This window comes from Xenopus tropicalis, chromosome 3, assembly GCF_000004195.4.
Source record: "Xenopus tropicalis strain Nigerian chromosome 3, UCB_Xtro_10.0, whole genome shotgun sequence".
In the NCBI taxonomy this organism is placed as follows: domain Eukaryota; kingdom Metazoa; phylum Chordata; class Amphibia; order Anura; family Pipidae; genus Xenopus; species Xenopus tropicalis.
In genome coordinates, this window is record NC_030679.2 from 81,668,487 (window position 1) to 81,689,880 (window position 21,394).

Consider the following 21,394-nt stretch of genomic DNA (forward strand, 5'->3'; position numbering starts at 1 on the left):
ATAATACCTCTGTTTCTAATCTATGAATAAACGCCATGGCATTGCAACCTATAAGTGAAAAGAAGTGGTTGCTATGACTTTTGTTTTGCAGCCATTAATTTATTATTATTAGTGGATCCCTTGTGTCTCTGTCAGTAAAGAATGCTGATCAAGAAGGATATGAGCACGTGTGTATCCTGTGATGAGCTCCCGAGGTCCCTGCAATAAGAGAGCCTATTGTTTAGCTGGAATATAAGGATATCCTTTCTGTAAATCCATTCCAGATACTCGCCTCTTTACAGGGATATCTTCCTTTTTACTTTTTGCGTTACTTTAGATTTCATGCCATGCATTTAAAAACTTTAGAAACAGCTGTTACAACAGCTTATGAGAAGAAAGATGGGGTGGTGAAGGTAGCAACATGTTATAAATGAAAAATAGTAACATACTGTTTTTTTACTTTAAATATAATATGGAATTTAGGATTAATTTACTCTTTATTAAAGTGCTTTGTCAAAGATCAAGCTATGAGTGAAGCTTTGAAATGAGGCATGAGTGGTCTCCTTGCTTGTCCTTTACACTAATAGTAACACCTTTTAAAGAAAAAAAAAAATTTGTAGCCCTCCTATTTCATCACCCTTTTTAATTATTAAGGATATTTGCATCAAGTATCCTTCTTATTGACCATACACGCACTCATAATATCGTACAAAAAAACCTTGTTTCATACGATACTCGGTGCATGTATGGCAACTTGGCGAGGCAACCGATGTCGCAGGAGGCTGCTGATATCGGTCGACTGCTATTCCTTGGTTCCAGATCCAGGATTTCCAGGTGTTGCCAAAGAGCTTAGTAATTTCTGATGGTTCTGGTAATGATTACGTTAGTTTTAAGAGGTTTATATGGGCAAGGTGTGGGTGTTAACTGGATTAAGCAAGCAATGCCCAGGGCTAATGGTGACTTGGCGTTTTCTCTACAGCGGGGAAAAATGCCAATACTGCCTGTGTCTATTGTCAGTGATTTCAATGGCATCTGCCTGTCACCCCACACCCCCATGTGCATATTGACAGGGAGATGCCATTAAAGTCAACAGGGACAGGTTGTAGTTTGACATTAACCTTGGTGAAAGAAGGCTGTAATCTGCGATCTGGAGGATGGCATTCTTGTGTGTGGTGAAAAAGAGGGCTTAGTTTCATTGTGCTCTGCTGAATACCAGGGCTAGTTTTATAAATGAGCTTTTCTGGTAATAGACCTAAGCTAGAATGTATTCTAGATGTTTTCAAGATAATTGCACATTTGTCCATGTTTGTGTCTTTGACTTTTCTTAGGAAAATTCATAGGGAGTTTGCACTCTGATTTGCAAACCCCACAAAAGTGAGTTACTAGACCTGGTGTAAATTTTGTAACTTTTATTACATTATCAGTGCAATGGTTGCTTAAGTACTATAACTAATGGTGATTCCCTTTAATTATAATGGGAAAAAATCATGACAATTCCATATGTTATACCAAGAAAAGGCAGATAGTTCAAATCCAGAGTAAAATCACCATGAGGGACATTACTTATCTACAAGTGGTCAGAGAAGTGCAGCTCTGTGCTAACTCCATGAATTTGGTGGTGTCTTTAAACACAGCTTCCTAGTTATATGCTAGTACACTGTCCATTTAGTGGGGTGTTAAACACTTTTTTTAAATATGTCTAGCATACTAAGTATTCCAGATTAACACTCCCTGGATCACAAAAGGACAAACTGATAAGACAAGGTGCTTCTGTTTATTATCCACTCCATTTGTCCATATTTTACTGGTGACAGATTACTAAACAATAAATAGCACCTCCTGGCATAAACCTTACTTGTAACGCCTGTATATCTACTAGCAATGATATGCCGGTGCGGATTTAACAGATGTCTGGGGAACTTGGCAGCAGTTCAGCTGATCTAGACGGTTACTAAACCGTGTGAGTGTTTAAAAATATTCTCTGAAGTTAACACTTTAATAACTAAGCAGTTGGGGATTGGACTTGTTTTTCTTTTTTATATGTGTTCATTAGCACGCATTATGAGAAAATCTGCATATTTTAACCATCAGCTTGAGGTTATTTTAAATTTATATAGTTTTAATTGATGTTGTGCCTTAAGGCTACAAACAGTATTTAAGCAATACATAATTCCTTTTGAGTTTAGTAATCCAGTTCATAAACACCACTTGCCAGTGCCTTCATCGCCTTGGCAAAGCTCATGCAGCCTGTAAGTGTGCCCCACTACTGGCTTATTGCCTCACAGCCTGATTAGATTCCCAAGAAGTGCTTTTCCTTGGGAACTGGTTAGGATCCCACTGTTGGTTACTGGAGGCATCCCAACTAGTTCCTACTCTCTGCCTGCCTGCTGATCTCCAGTTACCAACATAAAGCTCTTTGAAAGGAGTCAGGGGGTTCGGTTCACATAACAGAAGACCACATTGTCACTATAGAAATACAGTTGCTGTAGTATATATCAATGGGCACTATAGATGCAAACTATGGTTGCAATATTCTCAGAAGTTTACACAGATAACAGTTAAGTAGTTATGATAGAAAAACAGTTCATGTGCCTAAATTTGTTATTTTTCTGCTGTTGAAAGTTCTATACAGCACATCATTTGCATACAATCTGTCAAATGAAGATGAAAGAGTATTTGTGCAAATGTTTGTTATTTGACTCTACATTCTACACAAGCTTGTGATTAATGTGATTCTTAATTGCTAAATTAATGGATACATCTAATATTACAAGTGTTATAATAACAAACGGTGCAGGAGATTGGGCTAGGTATGGGACAGGCACAGGCATGACGGCTCCCAATGTACAGTGTGTTCCTAGTGCTTCAGGCCCTTGCATGTTCTGACAGGACACGGTCCTGGTTTAACCAGTAAGCACGCATACCTGTTCTACTCGCAGCCACCTTGCTGTGAACTCTAACAGATTTACTTCTCAATAGATTTCCCCAGTGATGGATTTTTCTGCTGAGTTTCAGTGCAAGGCACAGTTTGCCATGGCACGTTCCCTACATATACATACTTTTATGTATAGCCCATCCTTGTTTGCATTGCAAAAGCTGAAATGACATGTATGGATGGTATGAAGAACTACTGGGAAAATCACTCAACAGATTTCATCTCAATATAGAACTGTAAGAACTCTGGTTTAGGTGTTTTCCTGATTCCGTCTTAACTGTGTCTGCTTGCATTCTTCTGGGATTTTCCTTTTTTGTACCAGTAAACCTTCTTTTAAGTAACGCACAAAGCAGCATGTTTGTAGCATCACTCTTAGATTGCATCTCTGTATAAGGAATGAACTTTAATATGCAAGACGTTTTCTGGAAGCATACAGGAATAGATTTGCTTTTTCCTCTCTTAATTATAAGACTGTACCTTGTACTTGATTGTAATTAAGCTAGCATTCATTCTAAATTCTTAATTCTAACAGAATGTACCTTACGTTAGATTGGCTGATTCTATGGTGTATTCCTTTTCCCTAGTGAGAACTGTTCATGTTTCTGTATTCTTTAGTGATAGCATGTATAAATGTAATGTTTTAGCATTAACAGTGCTACATATGCAGAAGTAAGCAAACAGGTGCACACAGCCGGAAACAAGCATCTAATCATGCACAGAGAATGGTGTCCCTCTACTGGCCCCATGTTTCTCACACTTGAGATGCTGAGGATTTCTGAATGAAAATTCATGAATGCTCCAGATGTGCAAGCTGTTGTCAGCTGGCAGTAGTGAAATCATTTGTTTGTTGACAGGTTCCCAAGAGTCCGATAGTTCGCAGTCTGCCAAGAAAGACATGCTGGCTGCACTGAAATCCAGGCAGGAAGCTCTGGAGGAGACACTACGCCAGCGCATAGAAGAGCTGAAGAAACTGTGTGTGCGGGAAGCGGTATGGATTGGGCATCACTTCCTGTTTTCATGTCATGTGTACAGCACAGAGTCTATGTATAGGAAGAATAGCCTTTCCTGCAGTTTTGTCAGTATACTGTAGCTGCTTGCTTTGTTTACCTATCTATATTAGAGGCTTTTTCATCCCAACTATATGTATAGCCATGTAACTATTATATGGTTCAGAGTCTATGTGGCATTTGTTTCCTGTATAGAAACCAGCTTGGCTCATTCCTGAAAAGTTGTTCCTAGTGTCCATCTTTCAATTGATTTAAAATTTAGTATAACAGTTCAGGGGCTACACTCAGTATTCCTAAACTTGCATCCCTGACTGTTTACATCTTAATTGCATGAATTTCTAGTGTATTGCAAACTGAGAAAGTTCTAATGTATTTAAACAAATTTTTATTTTTGGGTCAACCAATTCTCTTTTCTTAATAAATGTTGGGGTAAAAGAAAATAACTGCTTAGGTATTTAAATATTTATGGCGTATGACAACATAGGTTATTAAAACTTTTATAGTCCTTGAATGATTGTGATGAGGTGGAGAAAACCCAGTAATGGTGACTTTTGCTGCATTTGTGAGCAGGTCTGCCAGACAGTGACCTAATACAGCCGTTTGCAGATTATACGCTGAATGCTACTAGGGTTCCACTAAGTGTTCCCTTTTGGAGATTTATACAAAAAACTCTGCAAGGGCTGATAAATTACTAATTACATTTTGCTTGGAAAATCCCTTAAATCCCCCCTCCCCCTTCCCTTTATTCTTTGCTAGGAATTTTAAGAATCAGAATAATTTCCTGAGAGAATTCTTTTGTGGCAGGGACTGTGTGTGGGAGAATGGCTAGGCAATCAAGGGTGACAAAACTCTGGAAAAGGAGTTATGTTATCTTGCATATTTGCTTGGTAAATGATTAAATGTCTAATGGCAGCCATTTCATGCTGTTTCATGAGAATGAAATAATTTTTCTGTAATTACAAGTTGAATTTATCTTACAGGCTTCATTGTTAATGATTATACTATAGATCTAATTCCTGAACCATGCCAGATTCTTAACTAAAGTGTTTGATCCTCCTTCTTTGTTTGGACAAGCCTAAATATTTAACCTTCTTATAGCAGTGCAACGGCAGGCATATTTATCTCTGTTAAGGTGGCCATACGCGTTCAGATTGTATTGATTATATTGATCGTACGTATAAATGCCAACAATCTAAAACTAACATTCAGACTGAAATTGCAGTATAAAGCCCTAAAAATAACAAATCGGAGGATGTTCTGAACATAAAATAATTGGCAGACCGCAATCATATGAAAGTGACATCCCAGAAGTGCACTGTAGGTCACCCAAGAATATCGGCAGATTTTCCTACCTGTACCTTTATTTGTAAACTTATTCTTTATGTCCTGTATAAGAAACAAAATATTCAAAATTGAGTCCAAACCTTGGCTTGCAAATTTGTGCTGTTTACTGCAACCTGTTGTATGAATACTGTCCCATATTTAAAGAATTGTAATATTTGTAAAAGTGCTGTGCAAATTTCTGGTACATGAAAAATCCACTTTGTATTAAATGTTCTGCTATTGGTTCTGGCCCGTGATGCTGCATTGTATCAAGCACCTGCAAGATCAGTGGCATAACTACATGTAACTGGGCCCCACAGCAAATTCAATTAAGGGACTTAACACATTGCTAAGTTAACATATTTTATCAAGATATATTGAAATTGCTCATTAATTTTAGCCTTGGTGGGACCTCTACACTTCTGAGCGGGGTCCACTTCCTCTGTAGTTAAACCCCTGTTCAAGATCATCTGTGACAATTTCAGATTGTACAATGGTTAATCAAAGAACAAAAGCTAACAACCTAATGTGCTCTCTCTAGGAGCTCACAGGTAAATTGCCAAGAGAGTATCCTTTAGATCCTGGGGAAGAGCCCCCTACAGTACGAAGACGAATAGGGACATCATTTAAGCTTGATGAGCAGAAACTTCTAGCAAAAGGAGAGGTGAGTGCATGTGTCAATCACTTCAAGGTACTTTAGATATTGCCATGACAACATTTGTCTGTTCACTTTATTTATCGATACCTGTAAGATTCATTTGTTACATTTGCTACCGAGCAGGTGCAAAATGTGTTAAGGTTCTAATTCTGGCAGTGTCACTTTTTGACATTAAGATAGAAATCAGCCTGCTGGGGAGGGGGCCCCAAAATAACACAAAGCTCTTGAGATGCTTAGTTAAGAGGTCCACAATTTAAAGACTCAATTCATGTCCCAATTTAATCTGCTTTTCAGGCATCTTGGCAGCACAAGTTCAAAGTGAATACATATATACAGATGTTACCTGTGAACATTACAATATAATATTCATATTTAATTAGTTAAAGGTGTCTGTTTTTAAATTTACAGGATTTACATTTAACTTACAGACAGTAGGTGCCATGAATCAAAGGCAGATAAAAATAGGGTTGGCAAAACCTACCAGGGTATCAGAGTCTACACCAGTGAGCACCACTCATGGACAACCCCTATTAATGCTTTGTTTCCACAGTAGGCTCATATAATACCTATAACTACCGCCCTGGACCCAGGTTCTCTGGTGGGCCCTATAAGACACATACCAACTGTGGATACAGGCAGTCCTAGTTACAGCCAATGTTCTGTGACGTTGGTTATGATTCCATGGATAGAAGTGGTCAGAATGATCGACAGTAAATGATCTTGGTGTAGGGGTGGTAGGATTCTATGAAAGCACTCCATATGTTTTCAAAACACTGTTTAAAAGAGACAAAAATGTGTAGAGTGTACACCATTACACCAGTGTAAACCATTTAGGGATTTCCTTTTTACTCTCACACAAGTCATTATTTGTACATATACTTATATGGTTTATTTAATGTGTCATCCGTGGTGATTGTTCTCTTCTCCCACCATTCTGTGGGTTGGGCATTGAACCGTGGCTGTAAAAACAACTTAGGCATCTTTCAGGGCAGGAAATCACAGTAAACCTTTGTTTGAGGCTCCTTCTAAGCCCAAAGACATATCTACCATTGTTTGGCCGATTTGTCACATACCAGTGAATCAGGTTTAGTCATGTCCTCTGTAGGCCAAATGACAAAGCTTGTTCCTAATACAACAGGATAATCCTCATTTCTGAAGATCCTCACAAGATGACAGCTAACCAGAAGCAATTTTTGTACACCAAAAATGACATATTAAAAGTGATGTTTTTAAATGCATGTAATAGAGCACTTTATTCCATACAACCTATTGACTTGTAGGTACTTTCTGTTCCATGGGGTGCATATTACCCCACAATATAAAACTAGGGTCACATGGATACCATAATACTACACAAAGATTCATTAGGTATCAGAGTTTCATACATGAAAATAACATTGGGGTGTTTGATGTTGTTTTTGGTGTTTGAAATATTGTTTCAAACAATGACACATTTCAATCCATTTTGCTGTTAAGAAGCTATTTATGGCCTTCTGTAGGAAGGCTGCTAAGGTGCGCTGTGGAGTAATGCCCAGAGACCATAACCTTTCAAAACTCTGACCCCTTCCATAGAAAAGGCAATTGCACTTGGTGCACAGCAAAGGAAAACAGTGGTGTTTTTCTGCACACAAGGAGCACTTCCCTTTCTGCCATGAAATGATATACTTCTATAAGTGCAAGCTGGCTTATATGCTGTGCTTGTTGTGCCAAAAGCATGCATGGGCCACATTTTACCACAAATATTTTAACATGCTGGCAATGTTATAAAAACTTTTATAGTACTGTAGGCTATGTGGGTACTTGTTCTGCGATATGTTTCAACAGAGCTTTAAATTAAGGGAGTTTTCATCAATTGTAGGGTGAATCATGTTCATTTCTGAGAAAGTTTCTCTGGAAACTTTAAAGTAAAGAGATCTGGAATATGAATGCACATTAGGCAAAGTCAGCAGAATTTTGTCTTAACCTGCTTGTGATAACAAATAGACTGAGTATACTAGCCCGCTTTTTTCTCTTTTTGTAATTGTTGTCACAGTTTAAGTACATCTGTAGAAAGGTCCTTCATGTCCACTAGAAAGTAATTTGCTTTGCTGTGTACAGTAACATGTCTGCTTCTTCCTTTACTATAGGAGGTCGAGCTGGAACGTCTGGAGAGGGAATTTGCAATCCAGTCACAAATCACAGAGGCGGCTCGTCGCTTGGCCAGTGATCCACACGTCAGCAGGAAGCTGAAAAAACAACGAAAGACCTCATATCTTAACGCACTAAAAAAACTGCAGGAGATTGAAAACTCAATAAATGAGTACCGCATCAAATCTGGGAAAAAGCCCACGCAGAGAGCTTCCCTGATTATAGATGGTGAGTTTCTGAAGTGCAAATCTGAAGTCATAGCACTCATAGGCTTATGCATGAGTAAGTATGCAGTTCAGAGACAAAATCCGCTGCATGTGCCTGCACACAGGCCGGCACAGTGGTTCAAGAATCAATCACATGTGGCATAAGCCAAAAAATGTGCTGAAACAGTACCTTCTCATGAGTCCGGCTACACCAAAACTTTAAGTCCAGTTTTGTTTTCCTACAGCTCAGATAGGGCAGCACTCTTCAATGTACCAGCGGACTTTAGTCTATGTGCCTGAAGTTACTTTTAACTGGTCTGACCAAGAAGTTTTGTATGCTCTCTCTTATTTAAATTCCCCCAATATTTATTGAAGACAGCAACACTTTGTATCTGCCTGAGCTTTGTATTAATGCTTTGCTTTTCACACAGAAGCCAATCTCGGCAGTGAAGACAGCTCCCTCTCTGATGCTCTTGTGCTTGAAGATGGTAGGTATTCTTTGCTTTAGTGAAGGTAATTTGGCGGAACAGATGTTTTTAAAGTTGTGGAAACAAGTGCAGCTTTGCACACACGAAATGTTAAAAAACAAATCATAGCACTCATAACACTAAACAGGCAATGCCTTCCATTAGTACAGCACTCTTTAGGCATTGGCCATGATAATATCACTTGATATACATATATTTATACATTTCTTTTTTTCTAATAGTGTTCTATGCATTTGTATAACAAGAAATATTCACCAGCCTCACATCCGTCAATATTTCAGTGAACCAATTTATATATTGCACATACATTAGCCATTAATCAGCATGCGAAAGTGTTAATTCAATTAAAATTTATTTTTTGAATAAGATAGAAAAGGCAGTTGGTCTTAATTTCTTATTATGTGTGTTAACTTTTTTTTTTTGGCTCTCTGATGTTGCATTTAAACTACTGTTGCTAAGCACATCGACTATGGCAACCTATAATTACTCTGAGAGAATAAAGGATTAAGAGTAAAAGGCCTTTCAGTCGATCTGTGATGTTCCTCACTCACTCTAGCAAATATATAGTATTTAAGACTTTTCTTATGAAGAGAGGCAGAAACAGTTTTAAAATAATTTTAAAATTCAACCTTACATGCAACACATAACACTTATTTAGCCGCAGCATGACTCAGAATAATAGAATTATGGGTAACTTAATTTCCATGCAGACAGATCATTATAAGTGTTAATAGTAGGATGGCTACCACTACAAATATCTTTACAGACTATGCATCCTTATGAATTCTAGTTTAATATGTCGCATGATTGAACTGAATTAGTGAAGGCAAACACACCTAAAAATGAGGAACACCTCACATAAACTGCTCGTCTCCCTTGATTCCAGTGGAGTGGCAGGAATAGATTCAGCACATATAACATTTTCATTTAAACTCTTGTTTTCTGAATCCAGTCTGAATTATTTGGGGATAATTCTCTCATGCTTTTGGGTTTCCTACATGTGTTTTGTTTAGTTTGGTGAGGAGTTTCTGCTAGTATATTGTGCTTATCATTGCCACACGTGCAGTACTGGAGACAGAGACCCTTAATATTTTCTTTTGTTCTTACAGAAGACTCTCAGGTTCCCAGCATACTGTCTCCTATGCAGTCACCCCACAAAGGTTTACCACCAAGGCCCCCATCGCATGCCAGACCCCACCCTCCACAGTCACTGGATGGACTGAGACAGTTGCATTACCAGAGAAATGATTATGACAAGTCACCCATAAAGCCCAAAATGTGGAGTGAATCCTCCTTGGATGAACCATATGAGAAATTAAAAAAAAGATCATCACACAGTCATTCCAGGTACCCATAGTCAAATGTATGCCAGTTAAATGTAAACTGTAACACCTCAGGGATATACAGGGAAATGTACAAGTACAATACAGCTGTATGGGAGGGGTGCATATATGTGACTTTTCTGCACAACAGTTCAGCATCATATATGCATATGTTTCTGAGTAATGATGAGTGAATCTGTCCCGTGTCACTTTGCTTGAAAAATTGCACAAGACAATGGGTGTTTTTTCATTTTGGTTTTTCCACACAAAATATATTGGAGTCTATGGCTTTGCAGGGACTATTGCCACTGCAACTTTTTTTCCCGGTAACTTTTTCTCCAAGGAATACATTGGAGTCTGTGGGCATTTTGTTGCTTTGACATTATTTGTCAATGCCAAAATGCAGAAACTCACCATGAATCCATACCTGGCAAAAAAATGTTGCTCATCACTATTTGTGAGATATATTGGTATTAAGCTTGATTGGTTCACAAACCTTTAGGGCCGTGGGAGACGGGGAGATTAGTCGCTGTGCAACAAATCTCCCTTGTTGCGGGCAACTAATCTCCCTGAGATTAGTGGCACGTGAGCTTACATATTTTGGCCAAAGTGTGGTACTAACACCTCATTTTTTGTAAAAATTATTTTTAAAGGCAAACTAAGCGCTGGCAAACTTTCTTTCTCTTTGTGTATAAGTAATGGCTTTTTATCGTTTATAGCAGCTGGTCAACTCCAGATTGTGGGTTAGACCGAGCGCTGGCACAATAGTGTGTTTCTAGCAGCTGGTCAACGCTACAGCGTGGGTTAGACCGAGCGCTGGCGATTTCTTTCTGTGTAATCTCCCTGATATGCCATCCCACCGGCTGGAATGTAAATCGATGGTGGGATGGCATACGCGGTGCTGAAATCGCCAGAGTTTCCTCTCAAGGCAACTTCGCGATTTCTGCAAATCGCAACGCCTCGTATGCCATCCCACCAGTGATTTACATTCTAGTTGGTGGGATGGCATATTGGGGAGATTAGTTGTCCGCGACAAGGGAGATTTGTCGCTGGCAACTAATCTCCCCGTCTGTCACGGTCCTTAGAGCACTAAAATGTAATTGTTCATTTTGCCACTAGATATGGTTGTATGGCAGACATGACAATGATTTGTTTGATTGTTCTATAAATGTTTTTTTATTTTGCAGTCACCACAAAAGGTTTCCTAGCACAGGAAGTTGTTCTGAGGCCGGGGGAAGCAGTTCCCTACAGAATAGCCCAATACGAACACTGCCTCACTGGAATTCCCAGTCCAGCATGCCCTCCACACCAGACCTGCGAGTACGCAGCCCACACTATGTACATTCAACCAGGTAAGGCCCATGAGTTGCAGGTGCCCTCTAGGGCTCATAGAAATTAATTTTTACTGTACAACTATGCAGATAGAGACATGCCTTCACATGATTCTAATGCAGAAACAAATCATTTTATGTACAAAATGCCAGGAATGCTAGATCAGACATCCTGCAAAAGATTCCTGTAATATGATGATCACTTGAATTTGTGTGTGGAGTTGGATACTGAACCTGTGGATGTGTATATAGGTAGAGTGTGAGAGTGTGTCGAGAGTTTAGAATTCAAGGAATGCATGGAATGTATGTATGCAGTTACATTAGTGCCTTTCACCTAGCTTCATGCTGACCTTTATCTGTTGCTTAAGTCTAAACAATCTGCCTGAGGCAGGGCAAATACTCTATATACTAGTCTTCAGTTGTCCATGATAACCAAGTCAGTATTTTAATTATGAGCAGCATGTACAGTGAATACAATAAAACTGGAAAAGTTTGACATGCGTTACATGCTTTACTTGCTAAATCTCATTTGGGTCTTTTTCTTTAACAGGTCAGTGGACATCAGCCCCACCAGGCTGCACAGCCTAGCACAGCACTTTAGACACCGGAGCTCAAGTTTGGAGTCACAGGGAAAGCTTTTGGGCTCTGAGAATGACACTGGGAGCCCAGATTTCTACACCCCAAGGACTCGTAGTAGTAATGGCTCTGATCCCATGGATGACTGTTCCTCCTGTACAAGCCATTCCAGCTCAGAACACTACTACCCAACTCAGATGAACCCTAATTACTCAACATTGGCTGAAGATTCCCCCTCCAAGGCCAGGGAACGTCAGCGACATAAATATAAATCTAATGGCAACCTTGTATCCTCCAATTCAGGGAGTATGCCCAACTTAGCTGCCAGAAATGGTACAGGGCATCACGGAGTCTACCTTCATAGCCAGAGCCAGCCTTCATCTCAGTACAGGATCAAAGAGTATCCACTTTACATTGAAGGAAGCTCATCGCCTGTGGTTGTGCGCAGTCTAGAGAATGACCAAGAGGGACACTACAGTGTCAAAGCACAATTCAAGACCTCTAACTCTTACACTGCAGGAGGGATGTACAAAGAGAACTGGCATGGTGATGATTCAGTAGATTCTGTGAGGCTTACTCCCTCCCGCTCTCAGATTGTAAGAACTCCATCACTTGGGAGAGAGGGCTCTGAGAAGGGCCCAGGCAGGACTGTGGTTTCTAATGAACTGCGCCAGTGGTACCACAGGTCTACGTCATCTCACAAAGAGCACAACAGACTTTCACACACTAGTTCGAATTCCTCTGACAGTGGCTCCCAGTACAGCACATCTCAAAGCACCTTTGTGGCACACAGTAGGGTAACAAGAATGCCTCCAGTGTGTAAAGCAACAACAGGTAAGAAACATTATTATGCGGTTTATAGCTTCTGTGTTTTTAATTTTAAATATTTTAGAATTGATATCTTCTGTAAGCTCTGAAAATTCCTTGCAAATTGCTTATTTATAGTGTAATCAGATTTACAAATTCCTGTTTAAGGTAGTGTTTAATGGTGCAGAACAGTCTTGCTTGCTGCCCACAAAGTTTACCAGCATCCAAAAAGCAGCCTATTTATCAGCGTGGATGCTCCAAGCCCATTTCTGCCTACCTTCTGCACAAATCTGCACGCATACAGACCATCTTTAGCCACCCTGCTCCTCACTGACAAGTCACCTATGTATCTATATATCTCGGTGTAATTGGGGGATACAGTTAATGGCCGTCCCTTTATAGTTAGGGTGGATATGCGCAATCTACATTTTACAGCTATAGCAAGAGAGCCACATTTTTAGTAATTTCTGTAAATATGACAGCATGAGAATTTCGGTTGAATACATTGCTATGAGAATAGTACCGAGTGCAGGCAGCACTTGTTGCATCAAGATAGGGTTAAATAATTTGGAGGAACATTATGGTTCAGGGGTGTATTCCTCTTAATAGCAATAAATAGCAATAGAGCCTATTTGTATCCAGCAAAAAGATAATGATTCAAATCGTTACACAACATACTTAAAGATTCAGGAAGATGCTACTTTTGCTACTGGGAAAATATTGTCATACCAGATAGAATCTGCAATACAAACCAGAAAGTGCCCCAGAAAACACTTCATTCTAGCCTCAATGCTGCTTATACATCAATGACATGCACAAAACCAGTTGTGAGGTGAAATGGGGAATATGCTGTGATTCTTAGCAACTGGTCCCAATGCTGTATGCAGGCTAGTCTTAAATACACATGCACATGTATACTAAGTGCTGCTAACCAGCCTAAACTAACTGAAAGCCAGCCTGTTAGCCCACATTCTTATTTTAACTATGACTGTACTTCACTTCATGTACTTCACTTCATGTACTTCACTTCATGGCCACCATATACTAAGACTTTCCAGATACATCAGGTTAATCTTAACAAGGCAAGTTCTGACCACTTATGGGATATACTGTCTGGAGCTATGTTTTGAAAGACTGTAGTTCATTATATAACAAATAAAGGAGACTGACACTTCATCACTAATATTACTTATTCTCTACAAAGAAATGCATCAGCCTGCCATTTGTTAGCTTATCTTCAATATCCCCCTCCAAAAGGATAACAAAGAATGTCTATGCATACCAGAGCATTGTGGGAAATATCTCCAATGCTTCCCAGACTCCAACAGACCTTGTTTCCACCACAACCCAAACTGGGTGGTCTGCTGATTATATGGTGGTTAACATGAGGACATTCTTCTGTGCTGAGATACTATTCAGCTCTCCCTGCCTTATTCTTCTTTTGAGATACGTTATTTTGTACACTTCTGAGGTACTTAGGGGTTCATTTACCAGCATAAGTTCCCTGTTCTGTAGCAATTGTGGAAATATAGCGCCCCCTGCCTGCTGCAATAGGCACCAATTACTTAGTAGGGTGCTGAGGTTCTGTAGTTTAACCACTTGCCAGCAAATCCACTTACAAGATTATGTACAAATACATGCAATTATATAATTTTGCAAATATTACATTTACACAGTATTTTCTTTACTCATAGGTGTTTTTCAAACATTTAAAAGGTCTCCTATGAACGATATATAATTATATGAAATTATATGCTTTTTTTAAAACGAGTGACTTGTGCCTAGATTGGTAACCTAGAACATGGTTTCCAGCTGGAGGCTTGCAGACCACACACAGTCCTTGAGTAGATGTTTATCTCTTCCAACATGCTAAAATGCTTCATGTACTTCTTTGTACAGCATCAACAGTTTAAAATGGCCTGGCCATCTTGGTATACTAGCTAACTGGTTCACTGTGTGTGTGTGTGTGTGTATAATAACTGAAAACGACATGACCAATACCCTCTCATGTACAACATGTATATAAATATGCTTTATACAAGAGATAAAAGAAAGGGAACTGCCTTGTGCTAGGGTTGCAGCTGTATGGAGAGGGAGTTCATATGTTTTGTGCTACACATGAGTGCAGATTGGCCCATATATGTTGTTCCTAATTTTTGAGCCAATCTCCACTGCCAATGCTGTGCCTGTCAATGCAGCTACACAGAGCTACAGCTGAGAGCGGATCTGTTTCTCTTCACCTTTCTACAAAATGCGCCTGCAAGAAGCAGACGGTATGCCACATGTGACTGTAGCTTTTGTTATAAACTCCCTATTATGTGAGAATACAGTAATTTATTTAATTTGTAACACATACAGAAAGGTACTGTTTAGCCACCCATCAACTCTCTACAGTTATCCCTGATGTATATAGTATGCTTGTGGGACACCACTGCTCTCTTTTGTTAAATAAGTTACTAGAAAGTCCCTATTGTGCATAAAACTATAGTATAAAAGGCAGTTTCCTGTTAGGAAGTGATGACTAAATGGATTGGAAAAGCAGAGAAGGATATGTGTTAATACAGATATGCTGGTCATCATCCTAATTAAGGGCTGAATTCATCTTGTTGGAATGTCCAGTTGGCTCTATAGTGACAAAGGAAGGAAGCTAACATTTGTCCTCATTGTATAAATTCTAAAAAACAGACAAGTAATTGAGATCTCACAATGGCGGCAGAGTCTGGGCAAGCTTATTAAGAGACCAGAGAGTAGCCATTCGGTCCCTTGGGTGTAAACACTGAGACTTGCTTTGTAGAATTATGGTCGAGGCCAGTATACTGACCCAGAAGTAATACACATAATACTTCTATCTAGAAGAGGAAACGGATGACTCTAAATGGATCTGCCAAGCAGATCCTATGATTTAAATTAATCAATTAACTAAAAAATGTCTGTATAAATGTAATGGGTACAACTAAGTCTCAAAAAGATTGTATCCAATGGCCACACCCACTTTTTAACAACTTTTTTGAAAATTGTCAGTAGAGGTAGAATAAGGGTTCTGTGATAAGTCTGCACACAAACATTTTATACGACATTTTACAGCATTTTCCTTTACTGGCATTTTTGTGAAATCCCCCAAAGAGTTTAAGTTGTATGCTCTAGAGCAGTGATCCACAGCCAGTGTGCATACTTTTGAATTTCTGGTTTGGGGGCAAGTTTTAGTTGCATAAAAATCATGTGTACTGCCAACCAGAGCCTCCTTTAGGCTGCCAGTCCACATAAGGGCTACCAATATTAAACACGGCCTATATTTGGCACCCCCAGAAGCATTTTTCATTCTTGTGTATCTCCCCAAAAAAAGGTAAAAAAAGGTTGGGTCCCCCGCAAATGTTGTAGCAAATGTTTGAATGTGTAGCTGAATCTGCACATACCCACCAAGCACCTGACTGATGCAACCTGCAAATCTGAGGGGATTCTATAAACAGAGGCTGCACAATATCACAATATGCAGACTTTGTTTTCTGTGCAACTTTACAGCGCACAAGGCAGATGGTACAAAATCAGCATTTTGCCTCCTTCAGACTCACTGCCAGATATGTCTTTGCAAAATGCTTGCTTCTTGATTTTATTTGTGATAAATAATGCAATTTGCTTATTGGCTCAGTATCTGTCTCAGCATAACAGAGACCCGTGCTTCTAGGTTATTATTAGAGAATCCAAGCCACAGTGGGCAGCCTTTGGTTATATTGTTTGCATATTATGACATATTGATTTATTTGTTATACAGCTGCCTTACCTCATGGTCAGAGGAGTTCAACGCCTTGTAGTGATCTCACAGCCACGCCTCCAAGTAGCCCTCACCACATTCTATCATGGCAGACTGGGTAAGTCCAGGGGTGCTGGGGAGGTTGCCATTCCATTTCCAGCCTTTAAGGGGTTAATTTACAACTTCCAGATTTCCTCTTATGTCTGCGGATGGTATGAGTTGTAATTCAGCATTGGTTGGTTGAGTTTATGGGTTATTTGAATATTGCTTAATAACCCCTTCTCAACATGCATGTTTAAGTTCCTATGTGTGTTATAAAACTGGTCTGACAGATAATATGAGAAGTGCATGCTGTAATTCACCAATCATAGTGCAGCTAGCAAAAATGACATTGGATTGTATTGTCTGTCATGTGAAATCAATGATATATCTTCAGAAGAGACAGTTTGCGGCATGTTTATTATAGTGTATAAGCCAACATAACCAGTGATGTTGCCCATAGCAACCAATCAGATCTTTGCTTTTGTTTGGTGATCATTTAAATGTAATTGCTAATTGGTTGCTATGGGCATCATCACTGGTGATGTTGGCTTACACACTGTAATAAATATGCCCCTTTGTGTATTACTAACTGTGTGTGTGATTTGCATGTTTTTCCGAACCTATACTGCTGTGTCACTAAATCATGTCTGCCTCACTGTTTGTCTCTACTCTTCCTTCCTCTGCTGTCCTATCATCAGGGAGGCAACAGAAAACTCACCCACGCTGGATGGGTCTGAGTCTTCCAGTCACCAAAGTACTGATGAATAGAGGTACTGTACTAAGAGCACACAGTTAGCGTGTATGGGGCATGCACCTCAGCGCTGCCTAAAGATTTTCCACTCTCTTGTAAAATGCTATATTTCTATCTACACTAACTGGCATGGGGGCAGTGACACTTGGCATGAATTCATATGATACAGTGAATCTACACTGGATTAGAAAGTGTTCCCGATGGTAACAGAGGGGATATTATTAAGTCACGGAACCTACCCTTCTTTTAACACATATGACCGCAGTATGTATGCTCTGCATATCTACTTGCTGCATCCCACCCTCGCTTTGTGCCGGGCCATGCACTAACAATAAGGCCTCTGTGTCCTGGTTTTAGCCTATTGTTGTATAACTCACAGTCCACGGACATCTGGGGATTGGCTGAGTACTCATTAGAGATGCAGGCCACCATTTTATAATCAAAGGTAGAATAATATATTTGGTGATGACGTCTTACAAAAGTATACTAACTATGTTTGGCTTTTCTACCTTTTACTTTGTTATACATGTCTTGTTAAACATATGGACCTAAGGGTGATACAATAGCACAGATTTACCTGCTGGCTGTGCTGAGTGACAAATCCCCTGCAAATGCTTTCCCACTGACAAAGTAAATCGCCGGTGGGAAAACTTGAGCGCCTCAAAGCAGGAGCTTATTTTCTTAATTTCTGGCTTGGTGGCAAGTTTTTGTTGAATAAAAACCAAAATGTACTAGAAAACAAGGCCTCCTGTAGGCCAATCTTAGCCCTTATTTGGCACCTCCATGAACTTTTATGATGCTTGTGTTGCTCTCCACCTTTTTTACACTTGACTGTGGCTCTTGATAAGAACGGTTGGGGTCCCCTGATCTAACCCATGCAGATGATTGTGTGCCGCAAGTTTTATTAAAAAAGGAACATACAGAGCATATGTTCAGGATTCATATATGTGGGCTCTTTTACATCTTTAGGTTTGCATGTTTGTCTATGGATGGACTGCAACTGTGAAAAAACAGACCCAGATGTTATTCTGTGGTGCAAGGCACACTGGGCACTTCTTGTCTTTGAAGTGTGCTTTTTAAATATTTTTACAGGATTTTATAACAAACTATATTAAAAAGAAATCAACATTATAAAATACATGTTAAAATAAGTACTAGTGTTTCTAACAAAAGCGTAAGGTTTAACCTTTGTACCCTCTTGCTAATTAGAATGGCCTCAGGCATGTAGGAAAATCAGACTGAGGCAGATGAAGAAAGGAAAGAGGTGGAGAGGTGGAGAAATGAAGAGGCAAATATGAGGAGATGGGCAGGTGTAGGCACAACTTTTGATCTGCAGAACTGTCTCAAACCTTTTCTAGGGGAAGGAAATCTATACCAAATGATACTTATATGTATCGCAGACAACTGTGCTTTAATCAGATGATTTTAATGAATGAGCGGTTTGAGCACAGTTGGCACCTGTAGAAATACAGAATGGATGCAATTTACATTAAGGTGCTGCTGACACACAGGCTCGGGGACAGTCAAGAATGCAATAGATGTACAGGGCAGAATTAAGACTCCATGGGGGTTATATAATAAAAGTGCAATGTTTGGTACTGGTATAGTCACCTACAGCAATTAATCAGCATATAACATTTACTTGTCACCTGTTCAAAGCAATCATTTTATTGGTTGCTGTGGGTTACTGTGCCTGGGCAAACTCTGTGTCTTTTATTACATATGGGGGTAAATGTTTAAAGGCTACTTAAATATGGTTGCTACCACATGACGGGTACAGCAGCCCTAAGCAAGTAAAGATATGTCCTCCACCCTCGCATACATGTGGTTTGTCCAAGCAAAGGGCTGTGGCACTTATGAAGACTAGGCAGGAATTTTGGGGTGATATATCTTCTGTATGCCAGATCCTGCAGCTCCATTGAAGTACAGTATCCCTATGCCCTGTAACAAGCTGCCATACCTGTAAGTAAAGCAGTTATACGGCTATGGCAAACTAGGCAATCTAATTTCCTATTAAACTGAAAATAATTTGCCAATGACAGACACTGCCTATTGGCAGATAATTTCTAGATGTTTTGAATAAAAAACAATTGCAAGTGAGGAATAAGACTGCATTAGCTAAAAAAAAATGTTGTCTTCAGTTGTCAAGTCCTTTAAAGTAACAGGCCTGCTAACTAGGGTCTGGAGCATTTAGCCAAATCAGAATCTGAATCCAAAGTCTAGATTAGGTGCACTCTTTGTTTTATTTTAAGTGTTCGTTTAATGCTAACCAACTGTTTGTTTTGCTTTTCTTTTAGGAGCTACAATGATAGCTTCTACCTAGACTCTGCTCTGTATCAAGAATTAGCTGATGTCCAGTGGTACGGACAAGAGAAAGCCAAGCCTGGGACTCTTGTTTGAACCCCCTGATCACTATAATGCCATTTGGAGTTCACCTCACTGCCTCTCATTTGCCTTATCCAGATGCACTATCATCATCCCACACCAGCTTCAGCTAAAAGCACTTTTCATTTGGAAACATGCAAGTGAGGAAACAAGAGCAAGCCCTGTACTGGAGATTGTGCCGCAAAGGACTATCATCATGTGCCTCCAAATTCATATGTAATGAGAAACTGTGAAAGACTCACATCCATATTCAGCTGGAAGCATTTTGTACAAGCCGGGAATAAAATCATCAATAATTAATCACTATTAATATCATTGTATGGAAGTGACAAATATAACACTATTAAAAGTAATATAGGCCAACATTTCTTTCTTGGGGGAGGGGGGGGGGGGACTGATATTTTACTATTACAGGCGTCAAATGTTTATTTTACCTTCTAAGAGACATAAAGACCTGACTGTGATGTTTCAGAATTATGGTCAGTTTTATTCTAACCAAAGATGAAGTTTAAAGTTGTTTAGCAATAAAGGGAAACTAACATTTATAAATAAAAAAGCTGTTACATACTTTATGTATTCAGCTCTCAGTTTTCTGAGAATTCTGTAAAAGGGATTTTTATGGTGGTGGAACTATAACTCTGACAAAAGACAGCCATAAATATGTTCAACATAGCCACAATTAGCTTTATTTTTATACAGTCTTTTAAAATCTAATAAGGTAGCTATCAACCCAATACAATTTCGGCCTCAGATACAAACTGCCTTCTCTGGCTACTAACCCAGGGCACAATTTTCTGTTCAAACGTAATGGATCTTCCACCAGAGAGTTTTTTAAGTCGATACTAATTGGGCATGAAAGACCTTATTATTTTAACATGTTAGCTTCCCTTTATATTTAATCAGGCCATTGTCAAATGTCTGTTTTTTAAGTACTACATGTGGATTTTTTTTTTTTTGCTATAAAAAGTGTGTTACTCTACACAGTGATATGGTGACAAATAACTTGCGGCTTGGCAAATATTTTAACAGTGTCAATTAATTGTCCTGGGTGAAATAAGGTTAAGTGGAATGAAATCCGAAACAAAGAACTATTATATCAGTGGCTGGAGAGCTCTGCTCCTACAGATACATAAAGCTATTCTGTTCTGGTGGGATCCAAACCCACAGACAGAAATGGGAACAAGTCTCACAGTTGCAAAACGTTCCACTAGAATCCTAAAGCAGAGCACATTTGGCATGAGATCGCCATTGTTTTCTTTTTAGCACTTGTGAAGCAAAGGACTATGGTCCCTTGGCTTATGCTGAATTTACTGTTAATATTTCAGTTTTATTCAGAGTATGAGCAGTTTCGATTCTATTGACTGCCTTGTGTATAAGGCCAAGAACAGCTGCTTTTAAACGTCTTAAAAAAGGTGGTTTGAACAGAAATGCTTTTATTATGTTTCTACTGATCTTTTTAAACTTTATTAATTCCCTTTTTGGAATATTAGCCTACTGTCTCATCCAGGGATGTCAAACTTGGGTTCGTCCTGCTCCCATACACAACAGCTTCCAGTATTCCTCAAGAGTAAAATTCATTTCAGCTGAAACACATTCAATATTCTGGATTGCTTATGAAAGAATAGTTAGAGCAGAGTTCTTTATCACATCCTCGATTTAAAATGTTCTCTGCTTAAAGGAGACATATTGGATAAATGGGAAACCCCTAA

General features: G+C 39.2%; 1 protein-coding gene across 7 annotated transcripts in view; it reads left to right on the top strand.

The window, feature by feature from the left end:
• frmd4a (FERM domain containing 4A) overlaps nt 1–21,025 on the top strand; it is a 235,920-nt gene extending 214,895 nt beyond the window's left edge. For 5 of the 7 annotated variants that reach the window (XM_018092333.2, XM_002935243.5, XM_031899041.1 and 2 more), the window contains exons 15-23: nt 3,769–3,902; nt 5,786–5,908; nt 8,029–8,257; nt 8,667–8,723; nt 9,833–10,070; nt 11,233–11,397; nt 11,927–12,786; nt 16,529–16,625; nt 19,598–21,012. In XM_018092333.2, the coding sequence (XP_017947822.1) occupies nt 3,769–3,902; nt 5,786–5,908; nt 8,029–8,257; nt 8,667–8,723; nt 9,833–10,070; nt 11,233–11,397; nt 11,927–12,786; nt 16,529–16,625; nt 19,598–19,700 (2,006 nt within the window). In that variant the 3' untranslated portion in view covers nt 19,701–21,012. Of the gene's footprint in view, nt 1–3,768; nt 3,903–5,785; nt 5,909–8,028; nt 8,258–8,666; nt 8,724–9,832; nt 10,071–11,232; nt 11,398–11,926; nt 12,787–16,528; nt 16,626–17,247; nt 17,320–19,597 lie in introns of all 7 variants that reach the window. The other 2 variants (XM_012960027.3, XM_031899042.1) reach the window with 1 other exon arrangement.
• The last annotated feature ends 369 nt before the right edge of the window (nt 21,026–21,394 follow it).